At 41.0% G+C, this 22772-nt stretch overlaps 1 protein-coding gene across 18 annotated transcripts in view; it reads left to right on the forward strand.

The window, feature by feature from the left end:
- LOC123757969 (smallish) overlaps nt 1–22772 on the forward strand; it is a 174472-nt gene that overhangs the window by 106687 nt on the left and 45013 nt on the right. For 10 of the 18 annotated variants that reach the window (XM_045742025.2, XM_045742015.2, XM_045741983.2 and 7 more), the window contains 5 exons: nt 9722–9882; nt 10558–10644; nt 10930–11022; nt 14269–14376; nt 20801–20863. In XM_045742025.2, the coding sequence (XP_045597981.1) occupies nt 10558–10644; nt 10930–11022; nt 14269–14376; nt 20801–20863 (351 nt within the window). In that variant the 5' untranslated portion in view covers nt 9722–9882. The remainder of the gene's footprint in view (nt 1–9721; nt 9883–10557; nt 10645–10929; nt 11023–14268; nt 14377–20800; nt 20864–22772) is intronic. The other 8 variants (XM_045742055.2, XM_045742035.2, XM_045741993.2 and 5 more) reach the window with 5 other exon arrangements.

The following is a 22772-nucleotide window of genomic DNA, read 5'->3' on the forward strand; positions in this document are numbered from 1 at the left end:
AGCAGCCCGTGACAGCTGACTAACACCCAGGTACCTATTTTATTGCTAGGTAACAGGGGCATAGGGTGAAAGAAACTCTGCCCATTGTTTCTCGCCGACGCCTGGGATCGAACCCAGGACCACAGGATCACAAGTCCAGCGTGCTGTCCGCTCGACCGACCGGCTCCCTGGTCGACCCTCCCTGGATAAGTAGACTTAAGTCCACTCACAAGATGAGTGGCGCTGCCCCATAAACTCGCCCCTCGGGGCAAAATTTAAAAAAAATAAATTTACAAATATCTAGAAGTTTGGACTAAGAAAGGCTTTGACAAGTAAATGCGATACGCGTATAAAAGAGCAGACCTGGACAGGGTTTTGAGAGAGGTTTTACTCCCATGCCCGGCCCAGGCTTGACTTGTGATAACTCCCAGAACCCCATCAAGCAGGTAACTTGGCCCAACAGGCTGTTGCTTGGTGTGGCCCGCGTCTGGTTGGTCCGGCACTTCTTCCAAGAACTTATCTAAATGCTTCTGAAGACTTCCGCCTTTGTTCCGGCAAGATTTCTAATGCATCGGTAGACTTAATGAGAGTTATGTCTAGAACTGTTGAAACAGGCTTTTATTCACTCACTCAGTCCAGCCTTGTCTGCTCCCAAGGGGCGCCTGACAGCTGGGTGGACAGCGTTTCAGATTCGTAGTCCTGAGGTTTTGGGTTCGATCCCCGGTGGAGGCGGAGACAAATGAGCAAAATGTTTTTCACCCTGATGCCCCCTGTTACCTAGCAGTAAATAGGTACCTGGGAGTTAGACAGCTGCTACGGGCTGCTTCCGGGGGGGGGGACATAACAAAAAGGAGGCATGGTCGAGGACTGGGCTGCGGGGACGCTAAGCCCCGAAATAACCTCGAGATAATCTCACCGATCATTCTGTCGAGAGGAAGAAAACCTTTGAATTAATTCACAAGTCATAAACAGCATCTCGAAGTCAGATAATTTATATAAATATATATTTCTTTAACTAGCTTTGTACCTTAATGGACGAAAACGTAATTTATGTCGCTTGAAACATCCTGTTCTTCTATTTTCAACTACACTTGTAAAACATGATATAAAAGTGATAAGAACATAAGAATGAAGGCGGCCTAGTGGCCCCATACGAGGCAGCTCCTCTTTATATCCACCCAATCTCATAAGTATACATGTCCAACCCTAAATTCCTGCTTCTCGGGTATGGAAAAAATTGAAAACCGTGTATAGGGCACAAAAGACGATTAGATCTGTTCATAGGACGGGGCACTACATGTAAAACTCTTAGAGTTATCAAATAGGTCCCTTAAAAGTGTCATTAGACGAGAACTCCTAGATGGATTTGAAGAAAGTAGAACAGTGCAAACTGGAACTAGCAGGTCCATTGTTCATCACAATGAAATGTGTGAAGTAAAACATGTGTATGGGGCAAGTAACAAAGTCAGCAGACTAACAGATGTTGTCACAGCTCGTATAAGACTTGGCTACAAGTATCTCTGGCAGTTCGGCTTGTATAGGGATCTAGATGAAGTAAAGTGTAAAGTGTGTGGACATAGGCAGGGACACACACTCGAACACTATATCTTGGATTGTTGTAAAATTGAGCCTTTTAGAGATAAATCTAAGCTCACTCTGTATGATATGGCAACCTATCTTATTACCATGGATAAATTACCTGAAATCCTTGCACAGTACCCACATTTTGCTTCCAGTAGATGAACGACATATGAGATTCAGAAACAAGTAGTGTATTGTGAGGACTAATAATAAACAGAAGCTCCCCTATGACTCTGTAATATCCCCATTGGCCAAACTATTATGTATTAACGACAAGACCTACCATTAATGTATGATGACTTACTGTAAATATGTAGCTCTTGTAATAGCACTTTCTCTGTAACTAGCTGACATTGTATCTATAAGGTGTGAAGGATTGAAGAAATTGTTTATGTAATAATCTAAGATGAGGTCTGATAAAGACCTTTTGTGCCCTCTGTAATGCTTTTGCGCTACCGCTCACAGGATGAGTGCACAATAAACTAGCCGCCTTCGGCGGCAACAATCATGTAAAACTATCGGGGGATAAGGATGCCAAACGACCAAGCGAGTATTACACAGAGTATTACAAATCAAACCAAGGCTTGGGGGAGTAGAACAACTCCCAGAACCCCATCAAGCAGGTATCAGGCATCAGCCAGGAAAATGATTGAGTGTATTATGAGAACCTTGAAATCTAGGGATTCCACCAATCGTGCTACTACTTTTCCAATCACTCGTGCTCTCCTGCTAGCGAATACGGGATCATACTGACTTTCCCTTGCAGAGCAGGAGACATTGCTGAAATAGAGAGAATACAGAGAACATGCGGCGCGTATAGATACGGTAAAACATCTAAATTATTGGGACTGTCTCAGAGCACTCAAAATGCATTTCATAGAAAGGAGACGATAGTAGTAGTATCACGTATTACATACACAGAAGATTCTGGAGTAACAGGTCCCAAATATGCACAACAAAACATATTGTCAGTATGTTATTTTGAACAACTGTTGTTCTACTCCCCAAACCCGGTCCGGGGCCAGGCTTGACTCGAGAGCTTGGTCCAACAGGCTGCTGCTTGGAGCGGCTTGCAGGCTTCGTATCCAGCCCGCCTTCCTACGGTTTCCCAACGTCAAGAAACTGTCGTACTAAAATTCCCTTATCCTAACCTACCAGAGGACCTAAAACAGAAAACGGGACAGTATATAAATTTCGCGAGCCGCGACCACCTTCTAGTACGATTTTTGGTGCTAGATAAAGTATGCATCAAAATGCCACGCTGTATTAGGAGAACTGCTTGCCATATATGTGCTACAGCCCGGTTGGTTCCGCATTTCTTTCGGAAAGCTGTCCAGTTTTTTCTTGAATTCCACTTTTGTTCCGGCGATATTTCTTAGACTTGCTGGGAGGATGTTGAACAACCCTTGTCCTTTGATGTTCATACAGTGTTCTGCGATTGTTCGTTCCTATGGCACCTCTTCTCTTCACTTACCAGCCAATCGTAAAACTCAACCTCAGATTACCTTTGGAATCTATTATAAATATGTCATATTCTGATGTTCAGAAGTAAAATATTGAACAGCTGGTTTGCACGCTAATGGAAAAAAGAACAACAGTGGTGCAAGGACTGTACCCTGACGTACAGCGCTTGTCACTGCTTGGATTCTATTTTAAATGATTGACTACTGACTTTTTGCCTTCTGCTTGACAAAATTTAATATCCATCGCCCAACTTTACCCGTCATTCAGATTGACTTCGTTTTATGGGCCATCACTCCTTGGTCTCATTTATCAAATGCCTGTACACAGTCTACTGCCAACTAAGGATGGTCGAGGGAATGTGTCTTCTGTACCACAGAATATTTGACATACTTTGTGGTAGATTCCAAAGGTAATTCGAGGTCGAGTTTTTACGACTGGCTGGTAAGGATATTAGTTAACCCCTGGAAACCAGTTTGGAACCAGCGCCGCTCCTTTCCACTGGCTGAGTGGAGGTAGGTTTTTTTTTTTTTTTTTTTTTTTTTATTTCTACCACAAACGTGGCCACACATTTACAATGCTAACCAACATATATACATTTTCTTCTGTCCTCCATAGACAGGGTTAGAGATGTGTTAAACGTATAGTTCAAGGGTTTTATTGAACAATCAACCACAGAAGGTGATTCGGTGCTTTTAAAATGCTAAGCTAACCTACATACGTAAATACAGAGATACACAGATTTACGTATGCCCTACATAAAGTGTTCGATGTGTCTTTTACATAGTGTCATTAATGTGCATTTACAAAGGTTAAATGTAAATAGGAGTGAGAGGGAGGGAAGAAAGATAATGAATGCATAAGAGATGTAGAAAGGGTGAAGAGCGGAGCAGAGAGAATGAATAACATATTGAGGGAGGGAGGTTGTCGGGGTGAGGGGTGCGCCCCCTCAAGGCCGCCCACCACAACTGCTGATGGAGCCTACGGCGGAAGTGACCACTGCAGGATTAGCTTACGGTATATGGTGTAAGCTGGTTTGGTGGGGGGGAAGAGGGGGTTACATGTTGTACTTCAAAGTACAGGTACGTCTATCATGCTGTACCCAGGCATAATAAGGTACTGGTGATGTCCATCAGAGCCTAGATACTGGCGTTATCCCCGACATACTAAAAACAGCAGAGATGGCACCACTCCATAAAGGAGGAAATAAGGCAGAGGCAAAAAATTACAGACCGATAGCACTAACATCTCACATCATAAAAAATCTTGAGAGAGTGCTAAGAAGCAAGATCACAAAATACATGGTATCACAGCATCTCCATAACCCCGGACAACATGGTTTCAGAACAGGGCGCTCTTGCCTGTCACAGTTGCTGGACCACTATGACATGGCCTTAGATGCCATGGAAGACAAACAAAACACTGATGATATTTACACAGATTTCGCAAAAGCCTTTGATAAATGTGACCATGGTGCTCTTGTACACAAAATGCGTTCAAAAGGAATTACCGGAAAAATAAGCAGATGAATCTACAATTTCCTGACTAACAAAACCCAATGTGTAATAGTCAACAAAATAAAATCTGGACCAACAACCGCGAAGAGCTCAGTCCTCCCCCCCCCCCACCCCTTCCCCTGTGCTTGCTCCAGTACTTCTTCTCATCCTCATATCAGACATAGACAAGGACTCGGCAAACCTCCAATCAGATGTAAATCAGGTCTTTCAATGGGCTACATAAAATAATATTGTATTTAATGAAGATAAGTTCCAGCTCCGAGGCTACGGAAAAATAATAAAATATGAAAACAAACCACATTCAAAACGCAGTCAAATCATACCATAGAATGAAAAATAAATGTAAAGGATCTGGGTGTACTCATGTCGGAAGACCTTACCTTTAAAGAAACATAATAAAGTAACCGTCACAATTGCAAGAAAAATTAAAGGTTGGATAACAAGAACTTTTTAAACTAGAGATGCTGTACCAATGATGATACTCAAGATGCTAGTGCTCTCTAGAGTGGAGTACTGCTGCACAATGACAGCCCCTTTCAAAACTGGAGAAATTGCTGACCTGAAGAGCGTGCAGAGATCCTTTACTGCTAGAATCCACTCAGTAAAACATCTAAACTACTGGGACCGACTAAAATGCCTAAATCTGTATTCTCTTGAGCGCAGGCAGGAGTGATACATAATACTTTACACGTAGAAAATATTAGAGGGGCTGGTCCCAAACCTGCACACAGAAATAACACCACATGAGACCAGGAAGCATGGCAGGATGTGTAGAATACCCCCGTTGAGGAGCAGAGGTGCAACAGGTACTCTGAGAGAGAACTCTACCAACATCAGAGGCCCGAGACTGTTCAACACGCTTCCACTACACATAAGGGGCATAAGTGGCCGACCCCTCACAGTGTTCAAGAGAGAACTTGACAAACGCCTCCAAAGGATACCTGATCAACCAGGCTGTGATTCACAGGTCAGGCTGTGAGCAGCCGCGTCCAACAGCCTGGTTGACCAGTCCAGCAACCAGGATGCCTGGTCGAGGACCGGGCCGCGGGGACGTTGAGCCCCGGAATCATGACAAGGTAACCGCACGGTAAGGGATCATTGGAGTGTGGAGCCCAGAAGGTCATCTGGTTCAACTCCGGCGACGTGTCGGACCGAGGCTGTAAACCAACGCCAAAGGTCAGATGATTGTTGTGTTTACACAGCTCCAATGACCTCGTTGTAATGTCATCATTATTGTTCTTAACAATTAAATCGACAGATTTGGTTACAGTGTCTGGTGTTACCTACAGAGTGGAGGAGGACCTGGGACCAGCCACGCAGATAATATCCAGATTTAGAAGAAATCCACTTACATTTATCCGTTATCCAGTCGTGCAAGGAGACGGCTGACAGGGGGCCTAATACTAGTATTTAAAATTATTAAAGGACCTGTCAGTGTTGACTTAAAGAAAAAAAAAGTATTTGTCATTCATGACGGTCAAGAATGACTTTAGCCCATTGACGGCGTCAGAAGCTTCCGGCGCATGCAACGAATAGTCGGCAGTGTCGAAGGTCACCGAAAAATGTCCTTTCAATGAAATCTGACTGTGTGTGTGTGTGTGTGTGTGTGTGTGTGTGTGTGTGTGTGTGTGTGTGTGTGTGTTTTCCCTGAAGATTACGGGGGGGGGGGGGCAAATCAAGACAAAGAGCGCATGCTAAGGACGACACTAACAGGTGAAGTGTTATAGGCAAACGATTTCAGTCCAATGAATCGAAATCAATTTTATGAGTGGGAGGGAGGGAGGGAATTATCAGGGGAAAGTACCAAGCATTACGACTATGTAGCACTTGGAAGGAAGGGGTCAGGATAATTACGGGCTCACCATAACCCGTGCTACTTGGAACTTTTTGTTCTGAGTAGCTGAATCTAAAACAACAACAGCAACAACATCAGGATAAGGATTTGGGATGGGACGGGGGAAAGGAATGGTGCCCAATCACTTGGACGGTCGGGGATTAAACGCCGCCTGCATGCATCATGGCGGTTGGGGATTGAACGCCGACCTGCATGAGCAAGACCGTCGCTCTACCTAGACTGTTAGTTCCTTTGTATACGTTTGTGTAGGGTACATTCTGGGGCTCGGAGTGAGGTAGCCTCTGGCATGAAGCAGTGTAGTGAAGCCTTAGCTAGCTGGTAATGCTGGTTAAGTCTCTACCACACCTTCATTCTTGCCACCACAACACCCACTACCACAACACATAACATGGGGGCGGGGATGTCTGGTAGCTGAATGGACAGCGCGCAGTTCTCGTAATTCTGTGGCCGGGTTCGATTCCCAGACCAGGCAGAAACAAATGGGCAAAGTTTCTTTTGCCCTGAATGCCCCTGTTACCTAGCAGTAAATAGGTACCTGGGAGTTAGACAGCTGTTATGGAGCTGCTTCCTGTGTGTGTGTGTGTGTGTGTGTGTGTGTGTGTGTGTGTGTGTGTGTGTGTGTAAAAAATAGTTAGTAGTTAGTAACAGTTGATTGAAAGTTGAGAAGCTAAAGAACAAAGCTCAACCCATGCACGTACAACTAGGTGAATACAACTAGGCGAATACATACTGGGAGAGGGGGCTGAGAAACATTTTTCCTACATTCTTAAAAAGCATTTGACAATTTCTCGTGAAAAATTGGTGAACAAGAGGTATAGAAAAAAAAAGGTGAAATAACTGGTAAAACGAATGAACTGGACGAGTACCTGTCAGACAGAAAACAAAGGGTCACATCTCCAGTTTGGCTCCTCTGCCTTTGACAAGTAGGGTTCCCCCAGGTTCGGTACAGTGACCATTAATATTGCTAATGTATGTAAATGCTCTGCCGAAGTGAGCGAACTCGTGCTCGACGGCAGAACTAATGATAAATGTAAAATCCGAGGACGACTTTACGTAATATTACAGGAAGACCTCGACCCACTCCAGGAGTGGCCTGATGCGAGAGAATGGTTGTTTCTCGGCCGAACTTGCACACCCATAGTTAGATTGCTGTGTATTGTGCAGTATGATTATAGTTATCTCAGGTTGGGGTTCCATTGTGTTGGGTGTCATTGGATAGATAGTCTTATTTGCACTTCGGATAAAGTGTGAGTGAAGACGTACGACGTCTGGTTATGCGAGGACACACTTGTTCATACGCAATGAAATCTCATTAACCTGATGTATCAATGAGAATCAGTAGAAGCCATGAACCTAGTATTCTAGGACGCTAACTTGGGAGTACTACGTCTGCGGGTTCAGATCCTCCTCATGGCTCCTACTGATTTTATCTCATTGTATGACATAAGTGACTGGCCACCATCTTGGTGTTAGTGGTGGCAAGCGGACCTGCTTGTTAGGTCAGGGTGACCTCACTAAGCTGGGAGGGGGAAAAGTTGTCTCCATACTCCCATCTGTCATGTGAACCTAGGGAGGAATACGCAGACGATGAGCTAAGACCGTAGTTGCATTTTGATTGATTCATTGATCGATAGAGATTAAGCCTTCCAAGAGGTGGCACTGGCATGGGTAAACACTTGATTTGTTGTTGTTGTTTCAGATTTAGCTACTCAGAACGAAGTGTCCATGTATCACGGGCTATAGTGAGCCCGTAAACACTTGATTTGCATGTTGATTCCTTTTATCTTTATAGAAGTTATGTGAAATGAACTAGTGAGGTGTGGGCTCGTCTACTTGCACCGGCATGCCTGGAGGGGGGCTCGGAAGTTCTTCTACTCCTCGAGCTCGGCCCCGGGACCAGCACGACTTGTAATAACTTGGTCCAACAGGCTGTTGCTTGGAGCGGCCCACATATCCTCTACAACTCGGTGGATGTATGATTATCGGTGGGGACGTGGTAGTGGACTTTAATAACGTTACAAACCGTCCCAAGTACTGATACTCGAGAAGTGTTCAGCATCGGCTTCTCCCGCTGACTAACTCCTGCTGTGGTCGATTGATTGATTGATGAAGATTAAGCCACCCAAAAGGTGGCACGGGCATGAATAGCCCGTAAGTGGTGGCCCTTTTGAGCCATTACCAGTATCAAGAGCTGATACTGGAGATCTGTGGAGGTGCGACTGCACCCTGCGTGACGGGAGATGTCTCCCATCTGCTGTGGTCAATGGAACCAGATTATCGTGGTACTGAGGCCAAACAGCTCCGGAAAATGAAGCGCAAATTAGTTGTGTGAGTGCGCCGATTTTCTATAAGTACTTACAACAAATTTATTAGTACATTTGTCTCACATTCATGGCACTCTAGGGGTAGGCAGTTAGAGACTGTAGGGACTCTTGACTTCAGTCAAGAGTCCCTCCAGTTAGTAAATCATTTTTTCATCTTAAGAGATTTATACGTCAACATGCTATGTACTGTTAGAGAGGACAGGTTGAAATCATAGCAGCTCGCAAAAGTTAGTTTTCTGTGCCTGGGTCGTAGATTAGGTTAGGTTCGATTAATTAATTACACAATTTTTGTGAAGTTGACAACTGGAAAAGGGTGGCCTGCATAAAGAGTAGTCGCTAACCATCCCATCCCTCACAACTTGTGTGCCTCGTTTTGTGCACTATGGTCCCAGATGTACAAGATAAAGGGGTACTATGAAAAGTGGCGGCTCACAGTTAATTATGTTTTCTATTTGTAGGTTAGATTAGGTGTGTGATTTGGGTTCGTGCATTTCAGTATCCCATATTTTGTATGTTGTGGGTAATGAAGAGAGCGACCTGCACTGTTAGGTGAGCAGTATCACACCCACCACCTCACAACTACTCCCACCAAACTGTCTACTCGAATAATAGTTCAGTTTGATGTCAAAATCCCGTCGGACAAAAAAAGGGGAACTATACAATTATAGCGGCTCGCAAACATTCACGTTTTCTTTACGTGAGTGGATAGGTTATACTGTTTTAGTACCTTATTTCCGGTCCGTTGTGGTAACTCGTGAGGAAGGATCACTCCTTCTGTCTGTATGCCAGCATTTTGATATTGCCTTAAATGTACAGAGGGAAGGGCAATGTTTGTGTTGAAGAATATTCTTATTTTGATATTTCCTTGCAAAGGGGCCCCATGGGACCATGTGCAGCTTCAATCAAAACACATTTTAACTCGTTTTTTCATTGTTTTAAAGGTGTATGTGAATTTAAAGTACAGCTACTTTGGAAAAGACTAATGTTTGTTTTCTCTTCTCTAGCAGCACTGAGTATCACTGAAGGACCTCTACTTCGCAAGTGAGCGGGGACCAGCGCCCTCCAGCGCCGGCAGCAGCAGGAGGGGTGCACGCGGTGAGCATCGCGGGATGGCCCCCAGCAGTGCTCTCACAACATTCTGGTAGTTTTTACGTAATACGCCAAGGTGAGTCTCCGGTAAGCCTACTGCGATGTTCTCTTCCTGTGCGGGACGAGACGAGTACGGGATTGAAGGTCTGGGTGGACTGTGTATGAAATCTTTCACTTGAACGTAAAATATATCAAATGCTTATATTCTTGAAAATTGAATTGCCTTGTTTATTTGGGTTAATGGGGTTCCCATTTTTGAAACTAATTGTCGCAAATGTAAAATAATTTTGTCGACAATTTGGAAATTTAAGTATTTGTAAACGTTTAAGCTGTGTAAACAATTTTGATCGCTTGCTGAAAATATAATCTTGTTCCATTTAGAAATTCGCGTTGCTAAGAATAATGGAAAGAATTGTATTTTATATGTTTAGATTGCTCTAAACTATACTGCTTTGAAATCTCCATATGTATTACATACTATTTGAAACGGTCTAGACCAATTGCACCCCATTATTAGTTTGTAAGGCGAGTTTTATTTTTAAGGTTTGTAAGGAGTTCGAGCCCCAATGTACCACATTAGTTGCTCACCGTTCCTTTCCATAGTCATCATATCTCGGCTCAGCATTTCCAAGTGCTGATTGGCGTCTTCGTCTCATAATTGCCTTATCTTAGTCGTTGTTACAAGGGGCAGTGGCCTCGTTGTTACTGTACAAGATGCATGTTTGGTACAATCAATCCATTCTCGTTACAGATGCCAGGAAATTTGCGGTTCGGCGGCCAGAGTGGGCACCCGCCCCCCACCCGCGCCATGTCACTCGACTCCCTGCATGACAAAAATGTAAGGCATCCATGCACAATGCTTGATCATTTCTTTTTCTAAAATGTAAATGGTACAAGGTAATCTTAAGTGCAAATCTAGTAACTAACATGTACAAATGCATTAGAGTATTGGTAATGCACATTAGTACAGTCATTAAAATAACCCTTTTGTGCATCTTTCTTAATTGCATACAAAACCCAAGGTTAGTGAATTTATGCTCCACTGATAAATTTGTGTAATCGTTGTATTGATTATAATTTATCTGGAAAATAGTTTTGCAACCATTTCTTCGCACCTGTACAGGCATCCTTGGACCTTAAGGTCCGCGAATACCTACCCTCTCGCATCACCCGCACCTCCCCCAAGATTAACGAAGCTGCTATGCAATTTGTCAAGGTAAGTTTTGCATCTGCTTTGCACGTGTGTGCTGTTGAATGATGATTAATTAGCATGGCTGCTTGTGTACCTTGTATTATTTACACTAGACACTTAATAACTTGGAATTATTTTGAAATTTGTATAGTTTTGATATACTGTGTTCTCGTGAGTAAAATGATGTGCATTAACAGTTAATGTTTTATTTTCTCCCCCTTTTCTCTCGTTCTCTCTCGCGCGCTCTCGTTCTCTCTCGCTCTTGCTTTCTCTCGCTCTCGCTCTCTTTGTTGCTCTCGCTCTTTCTCACGCTCTTTTTCTGTCCCGCTCATTCCTTCTCTCGCTCTTTTCTCTTTTTTCTCGTTCTTGCTTTCGCTCTATCTCTTGCTTTCGCTCTATCTCTTACTTTCACTTCCTCTCGCCCGCTCGCTCTTTCTCTTGCTCTTTCTCGTTCTCTTGCTCTTTCTCGTTCTCTTGCTCTTTCTCGTTCTCTTGCTCTCTTTCTCACGCTCTTTCACTTTCTCTCATTTCTTCTCTTGCGCTCTCTCGTTCTCTCTCTCTCTCTCTCGTTCTTTCTCTTTCTCTCTCGTTCTTTCTTTCTCTCTCGTTCTTTCTCTCTTTTTCTCTTTCTTTCTCTTTTTCTTTCTTTCTCTTTTTCTCTTTCTATCTTTTGGCCTTTCTCTCGCTCTCTCGCTTTCTCTTGGTGTCTCTCTCTCTTTCTCGCTTTTGCGCTCTCTCGCTCTCCCTCCCTCTCTCTGTCTCTTGCTTTCTCTCCCTCTCCAACTTTCTCTTGGTCTCTCTTCTCTTTTCTCACTCGCTCTCCATGGACCTTTTTCTAGCTTCCTCCAACTCATTCACTCCGTGTTTTTCGTCGATCAAAGGTATTTGGCCAGGCCACTCACAATAGTAAAGTTTGTAATACAAGGAAATTATAATAGCGTGAATTGTAAATGAGAAAATTAGTAAGAGCAGTACAGGGATTTGAACCAGTGCCATGGTGAGCGTTTGGTGGAGAACGTCATTGCTGACACCAGAGTGCAGGCTCGCTATTTGTAAAACCTGGTTGTGGCACCAGTTCGGGTCTCCAGATCCCTGAGAGGACTCGGCCGAGTCTCAGGGTGAATAGCTTTTGTCCAGTTGTGACCTAGTATTCACCTAGTTGTACTTCCCTAGTTGTGCTTGCGTGGGTTGAGCTTTGGCTCTTGCTCCTGCCTCTTGACTGTCAGTCTACTGATGTACAGGTTCCCGAGCGTATCTTGCCTAGATTTGAAACGTGTATGGAGTCAACAACCACCACCACCGCCTCAGTGACTTTGTCACTGAGGCATTAGAAGAAAATCAGAATGCTGATGTGATATACACGGACTTCGCAAAGGCTTTCGATAAATGTGACCATGGCGTGATAGCACACAAAATGAAGTCAATGGGAATAACCGGTAAAGTAGGACGCTGGATACTCAGTTTTCTGTCAAACAGGACTCAGCGAGTAACTGTCAACCATATAAAATCTAGTCCAAGTGCAGTGAAAAGCTCTGTACCTCAGGGTACAGTCCTTGCACCGCTGCTTTTCCTTATTCTCATATGAGATATAGACAAAAATACAAGTCACAGCTTCGTATCATCCTTTGCAGATGACACAAAAATCAGTATGAAAATTACCTCGGCTGAGGACATTGAAAAACTTCAAGCTGATATTAATAAAGTTTTCGACTGGGCATCAGAAAATAACATGATGTTTAACAGTGATAAATTCCAGGTACTCAGGTACGGTAAAAATGAGGACCTTAAACATAATACAGAGTACAAAACACAATCAAATGTACCCATAGTAGGAAAACAGCATGTAAAGGATTTGGGAATAATAATGTCTGATGACCTAACGTTTAAGGAGCATAACCAAGCAAATATTGCGACAGCCAGAAAAATGATAGGATGGATTACAAGAACTTTCAAATCCAGGGATCCCATCACAATGGTTGTACTCTTCAAGTCACTTGTGTTGTCCCGTCTTGAGTACTGCTCAGTACTCACTTCCCCCTTCAGAGCAGGAGAGATTGCTGAAATAGAGGGAATACAGAGAACATATACGGCACGCATAGACGCAATAAAGCACCTAAATTATTGGGATCGTCTCAAAGCACTCCAAATGTACTCACTAGAAAGAAGACGAGAGAGATATCAAATAATATACACCTGGAAGATACTGGAGGGCCAAGTACCAAATCTACACAGTAAAATAACAACGTACTGGAGTGAACGATATGGAAGAAAATGTAGGATAGAACCAGTGAAGAGCAGAGGTGCCATATGCACAATCAGAGAACACTGTATAAACATCAGAGGTCCGCGGTTGTTCAACGTCCTCCCAGCAAGCATAAGAAATATTGCCGGAACAACCGTGGACATTTTCAAGAGGAAACTAGATTTATTCCTCCAAGGAGTGCCGGACCAACCGGGCTGTGGTGGGTATGTGGGCCTGCAGGCCGCTCCAAGCAACAGCCTGTTGGACCAAACTCTCACAAGTCAAGCCTGGCCTCGGGCCGGGCTTGGAGTAGAAGAACTCCCAGAACCCCATCAACCAGGTAACATAACCTCCTAATGCATTCCATTTATTAACTACTCTGACACTGAAAACGTTTTTTCTAATGTCTGCGGCTCATTTGGGTACTTGGTTTCCACCTGTGTTCCCTTGTGCAAGTCCCACTTGTGCTAAATAATGTCCTTATCCATCTGGTAGTCATCAGAATGCAGGTTCAAATTCTCGTACTGCTCTTACTGATTTTATCAGTAGTTTTTTCTATTTTACCTGTTATTTCCTGCGCTTGTTGATAAAATGAAGTTAATGCCATACCCTGAATTATGATTGAAGTGAATTGACACCCTCCCCTGCTGACGTGTGATAGTCTTTGGTGTTATCTGGTCCTTAAAACCATCCCATCCCACGACATTACTGAAGGTTGTCGTCACTGTAGCTACCACATTTGTGGCATCTTGGTTCCAGCAATTGATTCCTGTATGGTGAACTATGTAAAGCAAAGCCAAAGTAATATATACTATGTAGAGGAACTATTTTACAAAGCCCTTTGTTAGAATTAGTTGTATTTTTAGTATAAAGGCCTTGGTTAATGTTTGCAAAGTGTTAAATATTATTTACAGAAAAGTTTGACCTGGATGATTAACTTGGGTAGGTTCCCATTGTACAATATGCAGGGTTGTATTTATTATGGTTGTGGACTGCAACTAATCTCACATTTTTGTGATGTTCTTTAGACAGGACCAGCTGGTCTCTACAAGTCAGCAACTGAGCAGATCAAGAAAGCAGAGGCCGTAAAAGCAATGAGGCAACATCTGATTGATGAAGAAGCAGATTGGCAGGCGGTGGGTTCTTCAGGCTATATCATCTCATGTCTTTAACTAAGGGCTCTCCAGGATGGGAGGCTGGGGGGGATCACTCACTCTCTCAAAATTATATTCTTCTTTTCATACTTCCTTGGGATATTCAGAAGTATGTCTTATGGTGAAACTTCTGGAGGCATTCAATGAAGTTTCATATGAAACATGAAGTTTATCATTTTTAAAACATACTTGAGGGAAGGGTTAAGGATGTCATAAGTGCTATTTTTTAAGACGTTTCATTCATAAGACGTACCATTGAAGTGTGTTGTGCTCCTGTGGTAGTTCTCTCGGAGGTTTGATTATGAGCCTTCACTTTCCAGGATAACCTAACTAGCATGCCTTCTGATACATAATTTAACTTCTAACTCCTACCATTCCTTCCTACCCCTGTCCCATCCCAAATCCTTATCCCTTCCAAGTGCTATATAGCCATAATGGCTTGGCACTTTCCCCGTGATAGTTCTCTTCCCTTCCTACTTTTCATATATGTACTCATCTTAACACCCTTAACACCATTTTAGTAAACAATAAAAAAAAAAATTGATAGTTCTAGTGGCCTGTGTGAAGTAAACATATGTGCCAGTAATGGTTATTAACTTAATAATGTAATTCAATAATTTTTTTTATAAAAGTTGGCATATTAATTGTTATGTTTAAAGCACATACATACAAGTCATTGGATATAAGCGTTTCAAAAATTATATTAGAGTAGATATTGTTTTGACCTAACCTGTAATTGTGATAACCCAGCCTGGATATAAGCATGATCTAAGCCTGTGTGTGAGATACTGCCTGTTTTAGGCACAGGTTTGATCTAGTCAGGGTGTTGGTGTGATTAGTCCTGGGCTTGGGTGTAGCTCAGCCAAGATGTGGTAATGGCAAGGCTTGGATCAGTAGTGTGGCTTTGTGTGGCCTAGTGTGGCTTAGACAACACAGCCAGACTGCAAAAGCAAGCAAGCAGTCGCCTCATAACCAATTGGAATCGAATTTGATTCCTGGCCAAGGCAAAATGTTTGGGTACATTTGAATATATACTTTATCTAGCAGTAAATATATACCGATAAGTTAGGTAAGTGTCGTAGGCAACATATTGGAGAAGGTCAGCAGTAGGTGTAGGGGGAACTCAATAAACCTAACAGGCCTCTTGTCTTCTACAATGGGGAAACCATAATCCACTTTTGATTGCCCTTTAAGGGGGTCAATGCACAACTTGGTATAGGCACAGAAGCAACAGCCTAACAATGTCTGGCTAGGATGGTCAGGTATTCATTAACAGTGGTCTGAGTTTGTTATAAGAACTTTGCAAAAAAAAGTACCTTTTGCATTGTTGGAAATGGTTTCCTTTTTTACCAATAAAATCAATTGAATTGGTATACATAAATTTCACAACAGAATCCATTGGATGCATAAAGGCTATTTGTTCTTATAATGCTATAAATCACTAATTTCAAAGGAAGGATTCAGTCATACATTGACTGGGAGACTATATTGGTACAGTATTTACTAACATTCTTTTCTTCTCCAACTCTGAACCATAAGGGTGAATGGTTTAATTAGCTTTGTTAAATTACATTACAGGGATACCTGAAAGGACCATGGTGCTCTTTTATAATACTTCATAGAATGAGAAAGGTGTGGGTGTAGTTTGATATGGTATGTGGTGTAGGTGTGGACAAATGCATGCATTATATCACATGAGGGTTGGCACTTGGTGGCCATTTTGTGTATTCTCTGTTTGCATATTTCACAGTGTACAAGGTAAGGGAATGGCAAGTGTGACTTCGCAATTAACTGTCTTATTTTATGTATGGGGGTGTGTGTGTGTGCGCGCGCGTGCGAGCATGTTCAATTTGGCATATAGTGGATCTTTGATATTAGTCTTGAGTTTCAAGAATGAATAAGAAAATGCTGTAGCCGATATAGATTCAGTAGGCTTCATGAGGGTGCAAATTGCTTAGTGAGTTACTGTAATAATGCCTTTAGAAATTTAGGCATCATAATACTTGCTGTACACATTACATAGTGGTATGCTTTTAATGATAATGAATAACTGAGTGGCAAGATATGTTAAGACACTGTCATACACTACACATTCCTTAGGTTATAACACGTCTGTGCAGGTTTTAAACTTGGGTTGTTTGCAATTGTGTGGTACAGTACAGTATATTGATAAGTGCAATTACATGTTGACAAATCTGATAAAAAATACAAATGATGAATATAGATTGTGTTCCACTAATCTTGTTTATCTTTATGCACACTTATAAAATCAGAGATACTGTATTAGAAATTAAAGCAATTGAACAAAAGGTGGGGGATACGTACTTGGCTTTTAGTGGGGAGGGAAGAGACAAGAGGAAGAGAGGCGTTCCCAAACGCCTCCCTTCTCTAGTGGGGACAGGAGAGGATATCCCAGCCCAAACATCTACACTGTTATTGTAGAGAATGAGATTGCTGACACAACTGGTTGGAGATGGTGGATTATGGGTGCCTTATGAGAAAGTTGAAGTTGTATAAAAGTATATTTTTTTTGAGAATTCCCGATACGTTTGGTTGTGTGAGAGCTTTAGGACTCGGTTATTGCCCATTATCTCTTCTCAGATTTTGTTATTTGCTTTATGTATGTCTTGCTAAATATTCACACATTTATTTAAGTTGAACTGTATAGAAATATACTAATACATATTTAATAAGTAATGCTTGAATGATAATAGAAACTGTATAATTAATGCTAGAGCATGATGATTCTGTGTGAAGTACTAACCCCAAATTACTGTGATATTGAAAGGGGATTTTATTTCATAGTTTCTCCGATTGAACAACATTCTCTCTTTGAGTCAAAAAGAATGTCGCGCAATAAGAAACATGTGAAGAGATGTGCCGACACATTTGTCACACATTATGATAGCCTTAGCATGTTCAACCATGCTTTTTACTTTCTCCTTTACATTAAATGTATATTTAGGTTTATTATCAGTGCCCAGTTTTACTCTCTAATATAACTACCCACATTATAGAACACATTTTAACTTGCAATTATTACCTCAAAAGAATCAATGTTATTATTCTTGTTTGTAGCTCTGATGTCAGACAAATAAGCTCGGGTTCTCGTGTGTTGTTCCCCTGTATGCTACACAAGTTATGATTAAATTGCCAAGTACAGTAATTCTATAACTTGTATCTTCATAGACAAAAGTACCAGAGGTATCTAAAAAGTACAACAAAGCTAATTGTATTGTATGTAATCAGCACAGAAGATAAGTTAATTGACTTGAAGGGCTACAACGTGCAAAATATGCAATTTTGTATGTGTAAACATTTTGGCTGCTCTTGCTTTAAAATACATTATACAGTACTGTACTGTATATACATTATACTGTATACATTATACAGTTATCCTATTTCAAATAATTTCTATACATTTTTTTGTCATTAACAGTAATTTTTTTTTTTTTTTTTTTTTTTAGAGATTAGTGTGGCCACTATAGTGTTCAGTTGTGTGGTAGCGATTTACCTTGCTGTAGGCTAGAAGTAGTGTAGTGTGGAATATTAATATGCCAATTGACAGTACCATAAATATAACCTTAAAAGGTTAAAATCTAACCTCACTAGCAATATTAACTGTTGTACTTTTCCTAACTACTTTTTTTTTTCTTTTGATCTTTTTTATATTTTTAAAATAATTTTATGTTGAGTTAATTAGTCGAGTACAATAGTTGTTCCATTATACTAGCTTTATTATTATTAACTAAAAATCTTTAACAATATGTAATTGTAATTCATTTGCATTTATTGCTTTTTGAGTTAGGATTCTGTGTGTGTTGTGTGTGGTAGCATTACTCTACATGATCCTGTGTGTGTCAGTAGTTTTGGGCACAGGAAGTCACTGTTAAAATAAGTTACTGTATTACCTGATTACATGTAAGCTCAGAGACTATAGGATGTACCCTCTTATAATAAGCGTTATGGTTCACTATTAATGCTGTGATCACAAAGACCTGTGCTTCAGTTATCCGCAGCTATCTGCAAGAAAATATAATTGAAAACTCTAGCACTTTAGTGTATGAACACATTTTCAAGAAGAACTGTACTTGACAGTTTAATACAGTACACAAAAGCTCTTAAGAATTTTCATTTAATGTAGCTTGCAGATACTGTACTTGTGCATACGGTATACCCTATATATAATAATGATACTGTATGTACATGGTAGTGTATATTGTGTAATGAAAATCTAGAGTATTAGTGATTTGATCTAGTGTGTGTTTAGGTGTCCTAGGGTGCAGTGATTAGATCAAAAGAATGAAAACTAGAAAATCATATATAAAGTTCTGTATGGGTTGTGAAAGATTATCAGAATGATGAAACTGCTTTTTAACTGGAACTAAACCAATCCCAATCACTGTTGTTCATGGTCCTCCAAGTTCACTATAATTTGAAATGTGTAATTATCTTGCCAGACTGGGATAACCACAGATTTCAGACCCCATTGTGTAAATTGAGTAAATGTGAGCTTCAGTCATGAAAAGAGATGATAAATATAATTATTTATTTATAAAATATACATAGGAATATTGTACAGTGTTATAATGGTTACAGAGTACATATGTACATTTAATAAGGCCACTAATACTCAAAGCATTTTGGTCACAACTTAAAAGAATACAGTGAGGTAGTTTAAAGGTACATTAAAAGTAATGGGGGGGTACCATGAGCCAGTTGTCTTGCACCAAAGTACCACAGGAAAGGAATGATGTGGTATGATAGTTTCAGTTTCAGGTGGAGTTTCAGGAGTATGATAACCGTTAACCCATGTGGTACCATATGATTCTGTGGTTCCAGTTTTCTGAATTAGTTGCCACACAGTGTTAGCCTGCAGTACAGGGACACTTCCAGACTTCACCTCGAATGTAACTAATACAGGCACTCTAAATTTGTAGCTCAAAAGTTTTTGAATGTATGTATACATTTGTGTATTTGACATTCATACGCTATATACAGTATATTCATCGTGTATCAAAAGTCTGGCCGCTCGGTATAAGGATGCCTAATACTGTATTATACAGTAATCATGTGCACACGTTTCTCTAGTTTTTTCTGCTGCCTATTTATTTCTAGATAACTTGAGAATACTTCTCTTCACCTTGAAGTATACACCATCTGAATGTTTCAATATAAAACCTTCTTTTTCTGAAGTGAGCTGATTATCTCACCAGATGTCCCCCTTCTTTTTATTTTTGTTGTTGTTTACTGTTGGGTCAGTGGTGGAGCAAGTGGGAAGGACGCAATAGTCCAACTCTTTGAATCTTAACTTTGCTCCACAACTCGCCTTCAGTGAGATGCTCCCTTTTATGAGCAGAAACAAGTAATCATTGTAGCTTTCAAGGTATGTGAAAACTCAAGTTATCACCTGGAAACAAAAACATAGAATTTAATGTCCATGAAGATGGTACAGTGCCCAATTTGTCAAATAATGCAATATTCTCATATTATTGGGGCAGAGAAGGATGAGGGCGGAGGAAAAACAAACAAACTGGAGAGGGGGGAAAAACAAAATTGAAGGAGAGGCAGCTTTATTTTTAAGAATGCCAAATTTCATACTTGTACAGTATGAAATATGCTGGCCATTAAGTTCAGGGATGTGTTTGAACATTCTCATTATGATAAATATTCAAATGTGATGCAGTGCATCTCTAAATATTTTCTCTCATGTATGGCCGTAAGAGCATTAGCAAACTATTCATTAGAGATATCACTACACTTGTATGTTGGCCTTCAGAAAATTTATTGTCCTTGGCCGTGTGTTGAGAGTTGCCGTGATGATCTCGCAAAACATAGATTGTGCCTTCTCTTCCTGTGTGTGTTCATGCCATTATTATTCTTATCTTGTAACACAAGAAAAAAGTAGTACGACATCTCTATGGCGTCAAACTTTTGATACACCTGTATATTACAGCTTATCTATGCTCATTGCACAGTGTATATAAATGTGTGTATCTTGATAATTTTTTGTAAGTACAGGTATATATGTGTGATTATACACATGTATGTTGAAATATTTGTCATTTATTACCATATTTGTTTTTTTAAAGCAATTCCATGTGCAAGACTTCCTATGCCTATTACTGTGTTTGTATTTTGTGTGTAATTACCTAAAGTAGTTACAGGAAGAGAGCCAAGCTCATGGTGTACACATGTGTGTATGAGAGAATACAGCATATGAATGAATGAATTGTGTGCTAATGCTTAATTTTCTTTCAAGTTAGTACTGGTAATAGTGTGATTGTAAAAGTGAATGCATGCTTGGAGCACTGGAGTACATGTGTAGTGTATTGGCCCTCCATAATGTGGCTGTGGGTATAGAGTATGTAAGAAGTCCACTGACAGTGTCCTATTCCTCCACTAGCAGCCCTCCTCCTCCTCCTCCTCATCCAAGAACCCGTATGATGAGGGCTCTGACTGGCAGTCGGTAAGTGACCGGCACTGTCTTTACTGTTGTCACGGGCAGTGCCGTTTCTTTGTTTTGCGTTTCTCTCTCCATTCTTTATTTTCATAAATTCTGCACCTGTAGACGTGAATGCTTCACGGTTTAATGTTATGGTTGTGGTGATACACTTGGTTACTTTGAACATTTATACTGTACTTTATATACAATATTATAATGCTCACTTTCTCTGAAATTCCATGCTCTCTTGCTTTATTTTTAATATATCACCAATAGGTAATGAAATTATGTTAATTAATATAATTTTTTTTATGGATATGCCCTAAGTTGTTTTGTATTGAAAGCCACATTGATATATATATATATATGACCACTTGCAGGTAGGTTTATTGTTTATAAAATGTCCATAACTCATAATGATTTGTTTTGCTTTCAAGAGACATGTGTAAGTTAGCACTAAGCATGCTTTATGTATGATGATGCATTTATTTGTTATTGTATGTGGTCACTCTAAGCCAGCTAGTGTGAAGGATTCATAATACAGTGTGGTCACTCCAGGCCAACTAGTGTGAAGGCTATACTGTACTGTATAGGCTAATATGGTTGACTATTTGTTGAAGTTTCCAGGGATTAATGGCCCTATGGTCCGGTCTCTGACCAGGCTGCCTGGTTGCTGGTCCAAGCTGGTTAATGCAAAGCCGATGAGCCTTTTTGCACAATGCTTTTCTAAAAGTAGGGGCAGGCATTGGGAGGTTTGTAAGGGCAGGCATATGGGAGGTTGTAGGGGCAGGCATCGGGAAGATAGTAGGGGCAGGCATCGGGGAGGTTGTAGGGGCACGCATTGGGGGAGGTTGTAGGGGCACGCATCAGCAATAGGGTGAGGGAGGGGGATGAGGGAGGTGATGGAGATCACGTTATAAGGTTTCTGAACCCTTGTGAATGCACATGACTTGTAACAACAATACATTGATTTTTCATTATTGTGGTCCCCCAATTCATTTCATGCAGGTAAGAATAAGTTGTAGGAAACCTAATTTACACAGTGCATCTTGGTCATTTGAGAAGTCATATATTTCTAAACTGTTAACACGAGCGTATTAGAGAGAGTTTGACGTGAGGGGACTGATCGGAAAAATGTTCACTCTGCTTAAGATTATTAAATTGCATTTGTTTGTCACATGAGATTTTTGAAAATCAAATGAATGAGGGCGGGTGCTTGTCAACTGATTTAACTTGCTATACAATCTCATAAATCATCATGGGTAATTTTAAGTAACTTGCCTTAAATTCCAGACCATCTTGATATTAAACTTGACCAATGGCCCTTTGTGTATGCGAGATTTTGTGATGCTTTTATGCTTAAACATAATATATTAGTCCGTTAGAAATATTGCATCTCTTTATATCTAATGAAAGTCTCGTTTCAGCACTGGAAAATTTTGTTAACGTTCCTTGAAGATAGTTGGATACAATGTCACATGGGTTTTGCATGATAAATCAGGCCTAAAATTACATTAGTACAGTATTAGATTAGTCATATTCAGTTTTAGGACTTATGATTTTAAATCTTGATCCAGTATTGTCAAACTAAATTGTTTGACACTTTTCAAGTGTAGACCTACTTTTCAAAGTAGACCCTATGCCCCTGTTACCTAGCAGTAAATAGGTACCTGGGTGTTAGTCAGCTGTCATGGGCTGCTTCCTGGGGGTGGAGGCCTGGTCGAGGACCGGGCCGTGGGGACACTAAAGCCTCGAAATCATCTCAAGATAACCTCAAGATAGGCCCTTGAAAACCCCGTGGGCTCGGTGGTACCAAGGATACTTCTTCCAAGTCCACTCTCGCTGTCTTCGAAGTTGAAAGTTGTTGTTCGTCCTAGCCTCAGGGTGACAATCATCCATACTGCCTCCGTTATGCTGCTTATTGGGTCAGGGG

Source organism: Procambarus clarkii, chromosome 22 (genome assembly GCF_040958095.1).
Source record: "Procambarus clarkii isolate CNS0578487 chromosome 22, FALCON_Pclarkii_2.0, whole genome shotgun sequence".
In the NCBI taxonomy this organism is placed as follows: Eukaryota; Metazoa; Arthropoda; class Malacostraca; order Decapoda; family Cambaridae; genus Procambarus; species Procambarus clarkii.